The 14955-nt window shown below is 43.6% G+C and overlaps 1 protein-coding gene across 1 annotated transcript in view; it reads right to left on the bottom strand.

Annotated features, from left to right (window-relative positions):
• The window catches only part of LOC127626452 (serine/threonine-protein kinase dst3-like), a 37039-nt gene continuing 22084 nt past the window's right edge, over positions 1 to 14955 (bottom strand). The window contains exons 3-8 of the mRNA XM_052102269.1: positions 7683 to 7786; positions 7204 to 7287; positions 5082 to 5149; positions 4915 to 4998; positions 4656 to 4710; positions 1 to 2915 (exon numbers count right to left, since the gene is read on the bottom strand). Coding sequence (XP_051958229.1) covers positions 1845 to 2915; positions 4656 to 4710; positions 4915 to 4998; positions 5082 to 5149; positions 7204 to 7287; positions 7683 to 7786 — 1466 coding nt within the window. The 3' untranslated portion in view covers positions 1 to 1844. The remainder of the gene's footprint in view (positions 2916 to 4655; positions 4711 to 4914; positions 4999 to 5081; positions 5150 to 7203; positions 7288 to 7682; positions 7787 to 14955) is intronic.

Raw genomic sequence — 14955 nt, 5'->3', positions numbered from 1 at the left:
ACAATAAACTGCAGAACAACTGAAGCATCTCTGGTTTTTGTTCACTTAAGTAAATGTCCTCTAACAAGTCGGGGCTAACACATTCCAAACATGTCACCATTATCCATCATCCTATTCTGTGACTGGTCTAATGATTTTAAGAAGTGGACAGGACACCTGTGGAAGAGCCTCACCATATATTTCTCAGTAGTCATGAGAGCACATATGTGAGGCTATTCCTGTTCCTGCACAGGCCTCTAAAAACACACTCACATAGTAAAAGACAGAAATAATTGTAGAATAAAATGGCATTGATTATACTTGATTAATGTGTACTTAACTTGATAAAAATACACCATAATAGCTTTTGTAAATATAATGCAAAAAGAAAATGTACTTTTAACACACTTACACACAAAAGACACACATGTGCACACCGAAGAATAAATCAACAGCTTACATTTTCCATTTGTCTGATTGTGAATATATGAAGGAAAAAAAACAAAACAAAACAATAGAAAACAGCCCAATATACATTTGTTTCATAGTTAAAACAGTTGCTGATATAACAGAAATCTGAAGCTAAATGAAGTGATTTATTCCTCCCTGATTCAGAAGTTCTCACTGAGTGATTCCTGACAGACATTATTAGTTTTGAAGCATCATCATGAAAACCCAAGATATACAGTTACCGTCTCCTAAATCACCATATCACCACTATAATAATTAATAATAACATATATCTTATATGAGGAACATACACACCTGCCATTACTCATTAATCTTAGAGTTTGTGTTTATTATGTTTCTTCACTCATCCAGACTCTTTTTAAGTTGATCTGTTTTTCACATCTTTAACAAATATCATGATCTGTGACTTTAACTCTTTCTCTTGATTGCTCTGACACAGTTCTTCTTTATTCCCTCTTATTCTATGCAGAAGACAGGAAGTCCCTGTTCAATAGTTTCAGCACAACACAGACTCATTGCTTGAGGATAGTTCGTTTTTTGCTGTTGGGGCGATTTGGATGCAAGAGATATTTGATTTTTCTTTTCTTTTGAAACACTATCACAAGCTTTCCCACCATCATCACAGAACGTTACAAGAATTATTTCATTTTCAGTTTGTTTAGTTTCTCTTTCATTAATTCAATGTTTTTGCAGGAATAACAGTGGACATCAACCGACAAGAGATACAATGAAACAAGAATCTTTGAGACACTGAAATTGATTAATAAACGCAAAAAGTCCACAATGATATTTTGTTTTATTATTATTAGCTACTGTATAATTTTAACAAGTTTTAATCGTACAATCAGAATTAAGTTTTAAGATGCGTATTCAAGGAATAATTGACAGTTTTGCAGTTTTTTATTTTGATTATAGAAATTGTGACAACAGTCAGACCATGTGACCGATTGATGTTCGGATGTATATCTTTAAATAACTTCACAGAGATTTTCAGTGATTAAATATTTTATTTTCACTCTGTATAAACTTTAAATGCAACACAAGTTGTGTGAAATACTTTTGAGGTGTTTGTTTTACAATTTCTTGAATCAGTTACTGCGACTGAACATTTATTTGCGTGTTCTTTTTGTTGAAAAGTCGTTACGTTTCCGGTTGGGGAATATCTAAAATATTGTTAGTTTAAATGTGACTAAAATAATATATTACCTGTATATGTATAATTACACATATTGTGGTTAAATATGTGATGACATCCGAAGACTGTCGGTCCTGTGAATAATCACCTGAACGGAGTTGAGAATGATACGACAGTAACGTCACTACAATGAGTCCTTATGTATATATGTACAAAAGAAATGCCACCCATCCCCAACTACAGCCTGAAATTCAAATGTTCAAAGTATCGGCAGAATCGTGTGTTTCTGTGTCTGCTCTAGCTTTTCTATATACTCATTTAGTTCCTGTCTTGCATTTTTAATGTTGTCCATGACACTGCAGAGCTCTTTGTGTGTTTTTCTCATCTGTGCAATAGACTTGAGTACACTGGATTTGAACGTTTCAGGATCATCTGTTGTTTTCTTAGTTCTCATCTCGTGAATCTCCATTGAATCTTTAACTATGAAGGCAATGTCAGCTATGATTAAGATACCACTTAACACACCTGAAGCTGCTGCTGCCGCTCGTCCTATTTTGGCAGCTTGAGCACCAATTCGGCCGATATTTGCCAACAGACATAGATGCATGATTTCTGTTGCACACGCTACTGTACTTCTGCCTACTCTCCATGACATCTGTACATTATCAAATGTTGATGCACTGACAAAAACGCCAAACTTAGCAATTGTTTTCATCAATTTTTTCAGTGTGTTCAGTGAATTGATAATAGGTGCACTTGCATTGTTATAGGTCTGTTCAATTTGTTGAAGGCTCTCACGGAGTGATTTTTGTTTTACTGTATTGGTAATGTTGGAGGCAGCACCTGTTACCCCACCTGCAACTGCTACACCAACACCCACACCTGTTACAATCAAAGAGGCACCAAGAGTGAATGGTGCCAAAATTAGCCCAACCAGTGCAGTGGTCCCACCAGCGGCTCCAATCACTCCACCTGACAGACTGCCTGCAGTGGTATTATAATGAATTTCCTCTAGTGAATCTGTTTCTTTTGCCCATTCACTGACTAAGATCTGCAGCTCATTATAGTGCTCATTGTAGGCCTGATCAAAGGTCCGGATGGACTTCATGAACTTCCGTGTAAATGCTTCTGGAATATTTTTATTTCTGTTTACTGCGTCATTTAAGAATGGTTTTGCTAAAATCTCATCGGCTGTAGGTCTGTCATTAGGGTCGCAGCTGAGCATTTCTTTGATCAATTCTCGTAGTTCCTCTGAGTACTTCTCTGAGATGTCGGGAGGAGTTCCTCTCATGCTGGTGATATGTCGAAAGCGACGCTCTAGAATATCTGACTGTGGAGACAAAGGAAAATCTGGTTTTTCTAGATCTTTCCCACTGAGTTTGTTCATATAATCTTATATATAAAGGATATGTATATTACGGGTTGCACAAACTTGTAAATTACACTACTTGTAAACTTGTAAACACTCGTCAATGGGTTCTATGTCGACAAATTATGGTTCACTTTTGATGCACACTCTGGTTTGTTTGATGTTTGAGTTTGGTTTGTTTGGGTTATGTGAACGCTGTTTTAAAGGTGGTCTGAGATACGGTTCATGTGAACTCTGGTACGTTTCGCTGCTGATATGAACGCAAACACTCGAAATCATGAAAATGAACCATTATTGATGACATACAGTATATTATGTGTGTTTGCAGATCCTCGATCACAATTATTATGTTTTAATAAATGTCTCACACCTGCATGCCAAATAATTTGCTTTTAGAGAGCATCTCACATTAAAGTTAATTAATGGAGCACCGGTGGAGAGAGTCAGCAGTTTCAAGTTCCTCGTGTCCACATCACTGAGGAACTCACATGGTCCGTCCACACTGAGGCCGTTGTGAAGAAGGCTCACCAGCGCCTCTTCTTCCTGAGATGGCTGAGGAAGTTTGGAATGAACCACCACATCCTCACACGGTTCTACACTAGTACTGTAGAGAGCATCCTGACTGGCTGCATCACTGCTTGGTACGGCAATAGCACCGCCCACAACTGCAAAGCCCTGCAAAGGATGGTGCGAACTGCCAGAAACATCATCGGAGGTGAGCTTCCCTCCCTCCAGGACATCTATAACAGGCGGTGTGTGAAAAAAGCTCGGAGGATCATCAGAGACTCCAGCCACCCGAGTCATGGGCTGTTCTCACTGCTACCATCAGGCAGGTGGTATCGCAGCATCAAGACCCGCACCAGCCGACTACATGACAGTTTATTCCCCCAAGCAATCAGACTTTTGAACACTTGATCTATCAGGATCAGTAATCAGATAATCTTATTATCTCACACTGGACTGTAATAATGATATTCTCCCCATTTCAACTACTGTATATATATATTTTATATACCCTTACCCTTACCTTTTATTTTTATTGTATTTGTATTCTATATTGTGTGTATTGTTTACTGTACATTGTATATTGTGTTGTATAAGTATGTGTACATTTGATATGTAAATTGTGTTGTGTAAATGTTGTTTATTGTAATTGGTACTGCTATGTTATTCGGAACTGCACACAAGAATTTCACCTACTGTTGCACTTGTGTACACAGTAGTGTGACAATAAAGTGATTTGATTTGATTTGATTGATTTGACATTCTTCACAGTATTTGCATCCACGAGCACATGACAGACTAACATAAACATTCTTCAAATCTTTGCATATTCAGAGAAATGCAAGTGTCATGATGTGCATGTTTAGATTCATTTTACCAGTCGACTAGTCAAACAGAATAGTCGGTGAATCAATGTTTAATCAATTATCAGTAGTTGCAATAACTGAACAAGATTGTTTTATTATTGAAATATAAAATCTCATGAGTAACATTTCAGAATCTATTTCAGTTCCTAAGATCTCAGAAATTATGTGCTCTGGTCTTGTGTTTTCTAAAGCTGTTCGCAATTTAACTCAGTATTACGATTTTTGCCGTTTACATTATGTACAGTATCACATAATACAGTGCTGAGATATATATACAGAGAGACAGAGAGAGAGAGAGAGAGAGAGAGAGAATAAATAAATAAAATCTTACCCAGACATCGAGCATGCACAGATCGTGGAGCAACCATCCCAAAGACCAGATGTCACTATAATAAAATAATCAAGAGAATAGAAATGAAATGAAGTAGTAGATTACTTTAATAATCACCTTCAGCATAAAAAGTGTAGCCTTGGTTAATAGTTAATAGTAACTACATTTTATTTCTTAATAGTATTTGTATTTTATAATTGCTGAACATATTAGTATTTATATTTTTATAGACATTACAGACCCTTTACATCAATCATACCTTTTAGACGTGTATCTTTGTTTCAGAACTTCTGGGCTGACATAGAGTTCTGCACCCACAACTGATTGTGCATATTGATCAGCTCTAAAAAGAATTAAAGAAATAAACTGACTTTTGACGAAAATCACTTATCAAAATCACTTATTTATTTTTTAATTTTTTTTTACCTTTTCAATGCTTTTGAGCATCCAAAATCACCTAAATTGATGTATCCATACTCAGTCAGAAAAACATTCTGGAATAAAAACAGAACAAGTTCGTAAGTGTTACGATCCCTGGTTGTCTGCCCCGTGTTTTCCATGTCACCGTCACCACATTTCCCAGTCTTCATCACTGTCATTGTTCGCACCTGTTGGTCATTTGTATCATCATGTGTCTGTGCATTTAAACCCTGCTGTTCCTCCATAACCCTGTCGTTCGTTGTTCCCACTGTTTTGATGTCCCTCGTTCAGATGTCTTCGTGTTTTTAGTTTCGTTTTACCCTTCGTGGTTGTTTCATTTGTGCATTTCTGTTTCTTTCCACTCTTATCAAATAAAACCCGCACGTAGATCCAACCTCCTTGTCTGCCTCATCCTGCATTCATAACAGAACGAACGACCAACAATGGATCTAGCGGTCCTACAAGCAAGCGGCCGTCTGCTCAGCCTGATGCAGGGAAACCGTCCGGTGGAAGACCACATCCGTGATTTTCTCGCGATTGCGAGTGCCACCGACTTCCCTGACTCCTCCCTGGTGGCGTTTTTCCGGGCCAACCTGAATAGTGCGCTCAAGGAGCGGTTACCACTGGCGACACGCGGCTGGACGCTCCGCGAGTTCATTGAGGAGACTCTGCTGGTCTGCGCTTCGCCGTTCACTGTGGGTGTCGTCGAGGAGAACCCTGCCTCTCCTCCCACAGTGGTAACCCTCCATTCGCCCGTGGTTCGTCCTTTCACGCCTGCCCCGGTCTGCGAGCCAGAGCCCACGCCTGTCCCTGTCAGCGAGCCAGAGCCCTCGTCAGCCACGGTCAGCAAGCCAGAGCCCTCGTCAGCCACGGTCAGTTATCCAGCGCCTGTAGCCTCGACCTCCCCTGAGCCAGCGCCAGTGGTCTTGACCGTCCCGGTGCCAGTAGCCATGACCGTCCAAGAGCCTCCGCCTCTCAAGTCTCTCGAGCCTTCCAGGGCTCCGCCTTTCTGGCCTCCCGAGCTTCCTACGGCTCCGCCTCTCGAGCCTTCCAGGGCCCCGCCTCTCAAGTCTCTCGAGCCTTCCTCGGCTCCGCCTCCTGGGCCTTCCTCGGCCTGGCTTCCGGGGCCTTCCTCGGCTCCACCTCCCTCGGCTCCGCCTCCAGAGCCTCCCAGGTCTCCGCCTCTAGAGCCTCCTATGGCGCCACCTCCCTCAGCTCCGCATCCAGAGCCTCCCAGGTCTCCGCCTCTAGAGCCTCCTATGGCGCCACCTCCCTCGGCTCTGCCTCCAGAGCCTTCCAGGCCTCCGCCACTAGAGCCTCCTACGGCACCCCCTCCCTCGGCTCCGCCGCCCACGGTTCGACCTCCCGAACCTGTCCTTGCCCTGTGGCCAGCTCCAAGGCCTCCTGAACCTGTCCTTGCCCTGTGGCCAGCTCCAAGGCCTCCTGAACCTGTCCTTGCCCGATGGCCGCCTCCCAGGCCACCTGACCCAGTCCCCGTCGTGTGGTCCCCGTGGTCTTCCTGCCTACCCTCTGTGCCCCCTTGGACTGCCCTTCTGCCCGCTGTACCCCCTTGGATTGTCCCTGTGCCCCCTTGGACTGTCTGGTTTCCCTGTGTGTTCTCCGTGGTCTGCCAGTCCCCCCCCTCATTCCTTGGACGATTTTGGTTTTGTTTTTCTGTTTTTTTTTTTTTTTGTATTTTCTGTTTTGGTGAGGATCGTCTGGAATCAGATCCTTTGAGGGGGGATTATGTTATGATCCCTGGTTGTCTGCCCCGTGTTTTCCATGTCACCGTCACCACATTTCGCGGTCTTCATCACTGTCATTGTTCGCACCTGTTGGTCATTTGTATCATCATGTGTCTGTGCATTTAAACCCTGCTGTTCCTCCATAACCCTGTCGTTCGTTGTTCCCACTGTTTTGATGTCCCTCGTTCAGAAGTCTTGGTGTTTTTAGTTTCGTTTTACCCTTCATGGTTGTTTAATTTGTGCATTTCTGTTTCTTTCCACTCTTATCAAATAAAACCCGCACGTAGATCCAACCTCCTTGTCTGCCTCATCCTGCATTCATAACAGTAAGACAGAAACTGGGCTTGTTTACAAATGACTGATTGAGTTGTGTCAGTGTCTACCTGCGGCTTGAGATCTCTGTGAAGAATATTCTTCTTATGGAGACACTGCAGAGCCAGACAAATCTGCACAAACCAGTCACGGATCTACAAACAGATGAAAGACTTAAATTATTCAAACCCATCAGTAGTGCAAAATACTACATAGTCCTACATAGTCATATAATGAGTCATGAATAAATAATTAAATAAATGAAACCTTTTTTAAGGTTGTATGTTTTATTTATCAGTTTCATATTAGCAAACTTTAGTCATTAGTCACATTTGAAGTATTTAGTGATAATTGGATTATTGTGATGAAGCTAGACTTTATCCTTCTCAATATAATGTTTTATTATTTAAGGGATCTTCTAATCAGAATATCTACTCTTACCTATTCATAAACTTAACCATATAGTATTTCCCTTCTTTAATATACATTGATATGCATGAATGTTCTTTTGCACTCAGTAAATACTTGCATGAATAACTTTATATGGTACCTGCTCTTCTGTGAACTCATTTCTTTCCTGTGTTTGCATCCTCTTGTAAAGATCCCCTTCTGCACAATACTCCATCACTATATAAAACAGTCCAGCTTCTCTGTCTACATAAACAACAATAACATAAATATCCAGTCAAACAAACTGCATTACATTAATACATTTATTTAAATACTCTGTCTGTAATTATAATGAATACTGCAGCATTTCAGTCAAAGCTCCAGTCAGATAACAATAACATAGTAAATGAAGACATTTATGTTCATTTTATCAAACTCTTTTACTCTATGTACAGAATTTGTGTTTACTCTAATTTTGTAAAAAAAAAAAAAAAAAAACTTTAACTTTAATTGTTATTAATTGTCATCATGTCTCTTTCTAAAATACAATCCAACATACCTTCAAATGAATCCTCATAACCAACAATATATGCATGATGCAGATCCTTTAAGATATGAACTTCCTGTTTGACTGCGTCAGAACTTATCTTTAGAGGGGAAAACATCACAACATCTCGTTTCGCCTTTTTCAGGGAACAAGGGTTACACATGTAACCCGAGACGTTCCCTTTACAAAAGGCTTCACTACGATGTTGCGCTGCTAAGCGCTACGGGGAACGCAATACCCACGCCGCCGCACTTGGGGCTGTCCGGACCCCTACGGTTGTGCAGTGTACTCACAAAAACGCGAGAGGTCTCAGACATGAGCTTCAGATGTCGACTCAAGGGCATAAGAGCCCGGAGTAGCATAAACATCTAAACCATTCAATTTTGATGAATGTGTGCGGAGAGGACCAGCCTGCCGCATCACAAACTTGTTCAGGCATGAGCTGAGATGTCGACTCAAGGGCATAAGAGCCCGGAGTAGCAAAGCATCTAACCCATAAAGTTCGATGAATGTGTGCGTAAGAGAACCCTGTCGCACCACAAACTTGTCATAAAAACTGATGAATGTGAGCGGAGAGGACCAGCCTGCCGCATCACAAACTTGTTCAGGCATGAGCTGAGATGTCGACTCAAGGGCATAAGAGCCCGGAGTAGCAAAGCATCTAACCCATAAAGTTCAATGAATGTGTGCGAAGAGAACCCTATCGCACCACAAACTTGTCATAAAACTGATGAATGTGAGCGGAGAGGACCAGCCTGCCGCATCACAAACTTGTTCAGGTATGAGCTGAGATGTCGACTCAAGGGCATAAGAGCTCGGAGTGCAGAACATCCAAACTAAAAAGTCCAATGAATGTGTGCGGAGAGGACAACCTGCCGCATCACACACTTAGTTTAGGCATGGGCTGAGATGCCGACTCAAGGGCATAAGAGCCCGGAGTAGCAAAGCATCTAGCCCATAAAGTTCGATGAATGTGTGCGAAGAGAACCCTATCGCAACACAAACTTGTCATAAAAACTGATGAATGTGAGCGGAGAGGACAAGCCTGCCGCATCACAAACTTGTTCAGGCATGAGCTGAGATGTTGACTCAAGGGCATAATAGCCCGGAGTAGCAAAGCATCTAACCCATAAAGTTCGATGAATGTGTGCAAAGAGAACCCTATTGCACCACAAACTTGTCATAGAAACTGATGAATGTGAGCGGAGAGGACCAGCCTGCCGCATCACAAACTTGTTCAGGTATGAGCTGAGATGTCGACTCAAGGGCATAAGAGCCCGGAGTGGCAAAACATCCAAACTATAAAAATCCAATGAATGTGTGCGGAGAGGACAACCTGCCGCATCACAAACTTGCTGCAGAGGGAGACCTCTAGCCAAGGTTTTAGAGGAGGAGAGCCCTCTGGTAGAGTGTGCCCTGAAACCTACTGGCTGAAGCTTGACCGCCACCGTGAGGCCCGGGCAATAATGAGGATGCCTCTTTGAGGGCACCCGCACCACCAAGCCTGTGGCAAACCGCAGTGGCCACATAGAACCTGGCAGTGGCGAGGCAAGTGCCCGCTGACAGTTCTTTTCTACAGAAAATCCAGAACTGAAACAAACTGGCAGTTAGCTGGTTCTGTAATAAGAACTTTAGTAGAAGGAAACGCATGCAGGCGCATTTATGCATTACTGCTCAGCCCTCCCAAGGGGAGGGGGACTGGGCGACTCAGGGAGAAGTAGAGGAGACATTGCGCTATCAACAGAGGCTAAGAGGTCCTCTTCTGCCCTGTAAAATCTACTCCAGATCAGTTCCAAGTGGAGGGAGCCCTAGCACTTGAAATGGTCTCGATAATCTCAAGAGAAAACCCTGTGAACCTCATTTGGTACCCTTAGGGGCCAGACATGAAAGGTTTCACAACTCGGGCCAAGGATCTAGAAGGTCCTCCCTGTCCGAATCGCCCAAGGCAAGCCGCCGAGGAGAGGAATTAGCTCCGAGAAACATATCCTGTCCGCCAGCTGGCGCCATTAATAGGAGGCAAGACCCTTGCTGGTGAACATCGCCAAGACTCCCGGAGCAGAGAAACCGGGAAAGAAATACATACAGACGCATTCCGGGTCATGTATGTGTCTTAACGCCCAGACCCAAGGGGCTGGGTGATTTCAGGGAGAAGTAGAGGAGACATTGCGCTATCCATAGAGGCTAAGAGGTCCTCTTCTGCCCTAAGATCTCACCCAAACTTGTTCCAAGTGGAAAAAGCCTGGCATTTAAAAAAGGTCTCTATAACCTCAGGAGAAAGCCCTGTGTCCCTCAGTTGGTACTCCTTAGGGGCCAAACATGAAAGATTCCACACTCGGGGCAGGGATGAAATATTGCCCTGTGCCTGAGATAGAAGATCCTTCCTGTTCGAATCGCCCAAGGCGAGTCGTGGAGGGAAGAGATTAGCTCCGAGAACCAAGCCCTATTCGCCAGCTGGTGCTATCAGTAAGAGGCAAAAACCCTTGCTGGCTGAACTCTGGGCAACTACTACCTTAGGGTGGAGTTCTGAACTCCCCGCTGGTATTTCCTGTCTGGACCGTGAATCTGCTCCCTGTGATACGGGCATCCAGGGATATAACTGACCTGAGTGACAGGAGCTTACTCCTGGGCCCTAAGGAGAATCCGACGTGTCAGAAATACAGCTGACAAGAACGTGGGTCTCCTTGAAGATTTATGTAAGAGGCTACCGCTGTATTGTCCACCAAGCACCAAGACATGGCAGCCTCAGTAGGAGGTATTTCAGGGCCAGAAATACAGCCATCAACCCGAGACAGTAACTGTGACAACCGAGCTGACTGACCCTCCTATCCCCTTAAGCTGGATCGACCACTTAAGGCCGCTACCCTGCCTGGTCAGGGAGGCGCCTGTCGCTAGCAGTCTGCGACAACAAGACGCACTCTAGAGTGGGACCCAAGGCAGAAAACCGGGTCTGAACCACATAGAAAGGGAACGAAGCCTGAGGCACGTGAACCCTATTTAGCCCAGGGGTTTTGGCCCTTGGAAGAAATCCCCTGGCTTTTGGCCACAACAAAAACGGTCTCATGAGCAGAAGGTCCAGAGGGATCACCGTGGACGCGCTCAGCCCTGAGACCTGGAAATCGCTGATACTGATAACAGTGCAACCTAGCCTGACTTTGCTCAGGGTGATCTGAATGGACTCAATCCTAGCGGGAGACAGTTGTGCCCGCATAGTGATTGAACTCCATACGATGCCCCGATAGACAGTGTTCTGAGTGGGAGAGAGGACGCTTTTCTTGGCGTTGAGCCTCAACCCCAGAGAAACAGATGAACTAAGACGATGTCCCTGTGCTGAACTGCCAGTTCCTGGAACTGCGCTAGGATCAGCCAGTCGTCTACGTAATTCAGAATGCAGATGCCCCGGAGTCGCAAGGAGCCAGCGCTACATCATGCATTGTGAATGTGCGGGTAAAAAGTTAGGCTGGGCTGAGTGAAAGAACCTGACCCTGGAAGACTTCGCCCCCGGAATTGAACCTCAGGAACTTTCCATGTTGTGGCAGAACTTCTAAAAGAAGTATAGAAGTGCATCATAAGATCGATGGTGACCAGCCAAACGAGTTGTAGGGCTTGAGACATGACCGTCTTGACAGGCATCATCTTGGACTTGAACACCCACGGGTAGTTCAAGCTTAAGATCTAAGCCAGACGCCACCCCTCACCCTCCATGGGAAACGGGAAGTATTTAGTGTAATAACCTAACTCTCTCTCTGGAAGGGGAACACATACCATGGCCCCTTTAACCAGGAGATTGAGTTTTTTTTTTTACAAAAAAAGAAATCCGGTTTACGGTAGTGAGAACACGCCGTTGAAACACGGAAAAGCTGCGCAGAGAATTAAATCCTGACGCCCTTATAAGACCCACAGAAAAGAATATATCCAGCAGAAGTTTCCACGCTGCCAGGATCTCTGAGATGGGTATTATATTTTAACACTTCCTGTTGAGGGGTTGTTGGGTGTTTCAGGCCCTGAATAAAATGCAGGAACAGCTTAAAACACCCAATTTTGACGGAAGCCTCTGCAACCCGAAACACCAAGAGGTGGCGGGAATGGAGGGGCTTCGAGGGGGTACCGGAGGGGTGAAGTGAAGCACGCCCCGTCCCGAGGGAGCTACCCCTAATCTAGGGCGCAAGACCGGTCAGGGTTTCTCTTACTAGAATTTATAGTCCTGAGGGCTGGCGAGGGCGGCGAGACTGTCCCCAATCCCTGGGAGGAGGAGAACGACTCGCCACGCTTTGCTTTTGAGCCTCCCTTCAGTCAGGACCGAGGTGGGTCTGAGGCTTGCTCGCCAAGCGCAGAACCCACACTCAGGTCGCCCAGGAGGTCAGCCTGGTACGCCTGAAAAACAGCATAGTGCAGAGCAGCACCAGCCTGACCTGCTGCTTGATAAGCCCTTCCCACTAAAGTGGAGGTTGTCCTACAAGGCTTTGAGGGGAGAGAGGGCTTCTAAGTGACGATGCTGAGCCCGGCGAGAGATAGCCCGAAGCGCCTCTTCGACCGGGCGGCATCACTGAATACCCCGTGCCTCAGCACCCACGATAGTCGAATATAATGACGCCGAGGGTATGTGAACACAGGAAGAAAATATATATATATTTTTATATATATTTTTATTATTTTTTTATTTTTTTAATTTTTTTAGGGGTTCTCCATGAGCGAAAAAGCTCTTCATGGAGGTTATCAAAGAAAGGAAGGGACCCATGAGGCCTTCCCTTTCTTAGACTGGAAGATAAAATCTATCCCCTAATTGGTGCGTTTGGAGCGCTTGGGGTCTCTTTTCACGTGGCCAGTCCAATCTGGCAACCGCGACAGGTAACAACATCGAGCAATTCCTCCGTAGATTTTTTATCGCGGACGGAAAGCTCGGAGGCGGGAAGAGAATAGCGATCCACCTCATGATCCGAAGAAGCGTCGAACGCGCCGAGATCATGTGAAGGACCAGCTGGGTTTGGGGAGAGAGTGAGAGAAGGGATCAACCCGCCTCTTGCTCCTCAGCCAAATCCATGCACGCAGCCCCACGAACAATCTTTTCGTGAGTGCTGACTCCCGGAAGCAAGCGTATGCGAGCACGACGCACTCTGCCTGTTAAAGCAAATCGCAGTGCTCGCACCGCCATGCTGCAACGCTAGAGCAGCGTGCTCTACCCCCAAACAAACAGCAAAAACTGATGTGTGCCGTCTTCAGCTATAGAGCGAGAAGAGGGGAACACGCACCGTTTGCTTTCAGTCATTCTCTTTTTTTTTTTTTTTTAAATATATATAATATTTTCTAAACAGAAGAGAAAAATAGAACAACGTTCACTGCACACTGCCTAACTGAATCTATCTCCTAACAGAGGAAAGAAAGTTTTGACAGGGTGTGTGAAACACACAGAAACAGAATCGCTCTGAAAAAAGAGTTTCTGACGACACCTGGTGACGTATCCATTTATAGCCTGGCCTCAGGTGCATCTAATGATTACATCAGCCGAGGCTATAAATTCCGGTCAATGTTCATTGACGTGTTCCACACATTATTCAGCTCGGCTCACAGCTAAAGCTGTTCCCCGTAGCGCTTAGCAGTGCAACATCGTAGTGAAGCCTTTTGTAAAGGGAACTACGTTTCCATCCTCACTTCCGGAGAAATTGTAGTCGCTGTGACCATTTTAAAAATAAGTATTTGCGGTTTAGAGCACACACACACACACACACACACACACACACAAAACACTCTGGAAGAATTCATGACTGGCAGCGACAGAGCTTCACAGTTCTGGGAGCACTATGTGTGTGTGTTGATTCTATGTGTGTGTGTTGATTCTATGTGTGTGTGTTGATTATATGTATGTGTGTTGATTCTATGTGTGTGTGTGTTGATTCTATGTGTGTGTGTTGATTCTATGTGTATGAGTTGATTCTATGTGTGTGTTGATTCTATATGTGTGTGTTGATTCTTATGTGTGTGTTGATTCTATGTGTGTGAGTTGATTCTATGTGTGTGTGTTGATTCTTATGTGTGTGTGTTGATTCTGTGTGTGAGTTGATTCTATGTGTGTGTGTTGATTCTTATGTCTTATGCAGATCTATAATATAATATATATCTTCACTGCAGTTCAAGTTTGTATCTGAATTATTTGCTCTGCAAACTCTAAACAGGATTTACATTTTCTAGACACCATCATTTCAGGATGACCAGCGAGACATTTCAGATATGATGATTGGTCTGCTGGTTGGGTTTATGTGCATTTTGGAGATTGTATTTGCATCTCGGTGTTTCCATCCAGCAGTTTTTTATGCAATATCCCAAATTGAGCATATAATAATGGAAACCCAGCAGCAGCCCATTTAGTTGAATTGACTCAAGTTGAAGTATTTTAGGTTTGGAGTACATTCAGAACACATCATTTTCTCTTTATTTTGGAGCTTCAAAGTTCTGGTCACCATTCACTTACATTGTAAGGACCTACAGAGTTGAGATATTCTTCTAAAAATCTTAGTTTGTGTTCTGCAAAAGGAAGGTCATACACATATTGGGTGGCATGAGGGTGAGTAAATGATGAGATAATTTTTGGGTGAACTGTTACATTAATTGCATAAACGTTATTTTTATACAATTAATCGGACTGAATTAATGCATTAAATCGACTGCCCATGTAATCATTAAAATATATTATAAATATAAATCTAAATTGTAAAAAGTATAACTGTTAAATATTAAAATATAAGTTTAGTTGTGACACAAGAAGCGTGTGTAAACTGCCACAGTCTTTAGGTAACTTAATGGCCAAATAAAAAGCCTGTTTAAATCATTGTGAGTATTTGCAGTGTTCATTCTTACACAATAATAACATTGCATATATCGCTAATATACAATA

The sequence above is a fragment of the Xyrauchen texanus genome, chromosome 1 (assembly GCF_025860055.1).
Source record: "Xyrauchen texanus isolate HMW12.3.18 chromosome 1, RBS_HiC_50CHRs, whole genome shotgun sequence".
Classification (NCBI taxonomy): domain Eukaryota; kingdom Metazoa; phylum Chordata; class Actinopteri; order Cypriniformes; family Catostomidae; genus Xyrauchen; species Xyrauchen texanus.
The sequence above is the reverse complement of the archived record's forward strand: the minus strand, read 5'-3'. Positions and strand labels throughout refer to the sequence as shown.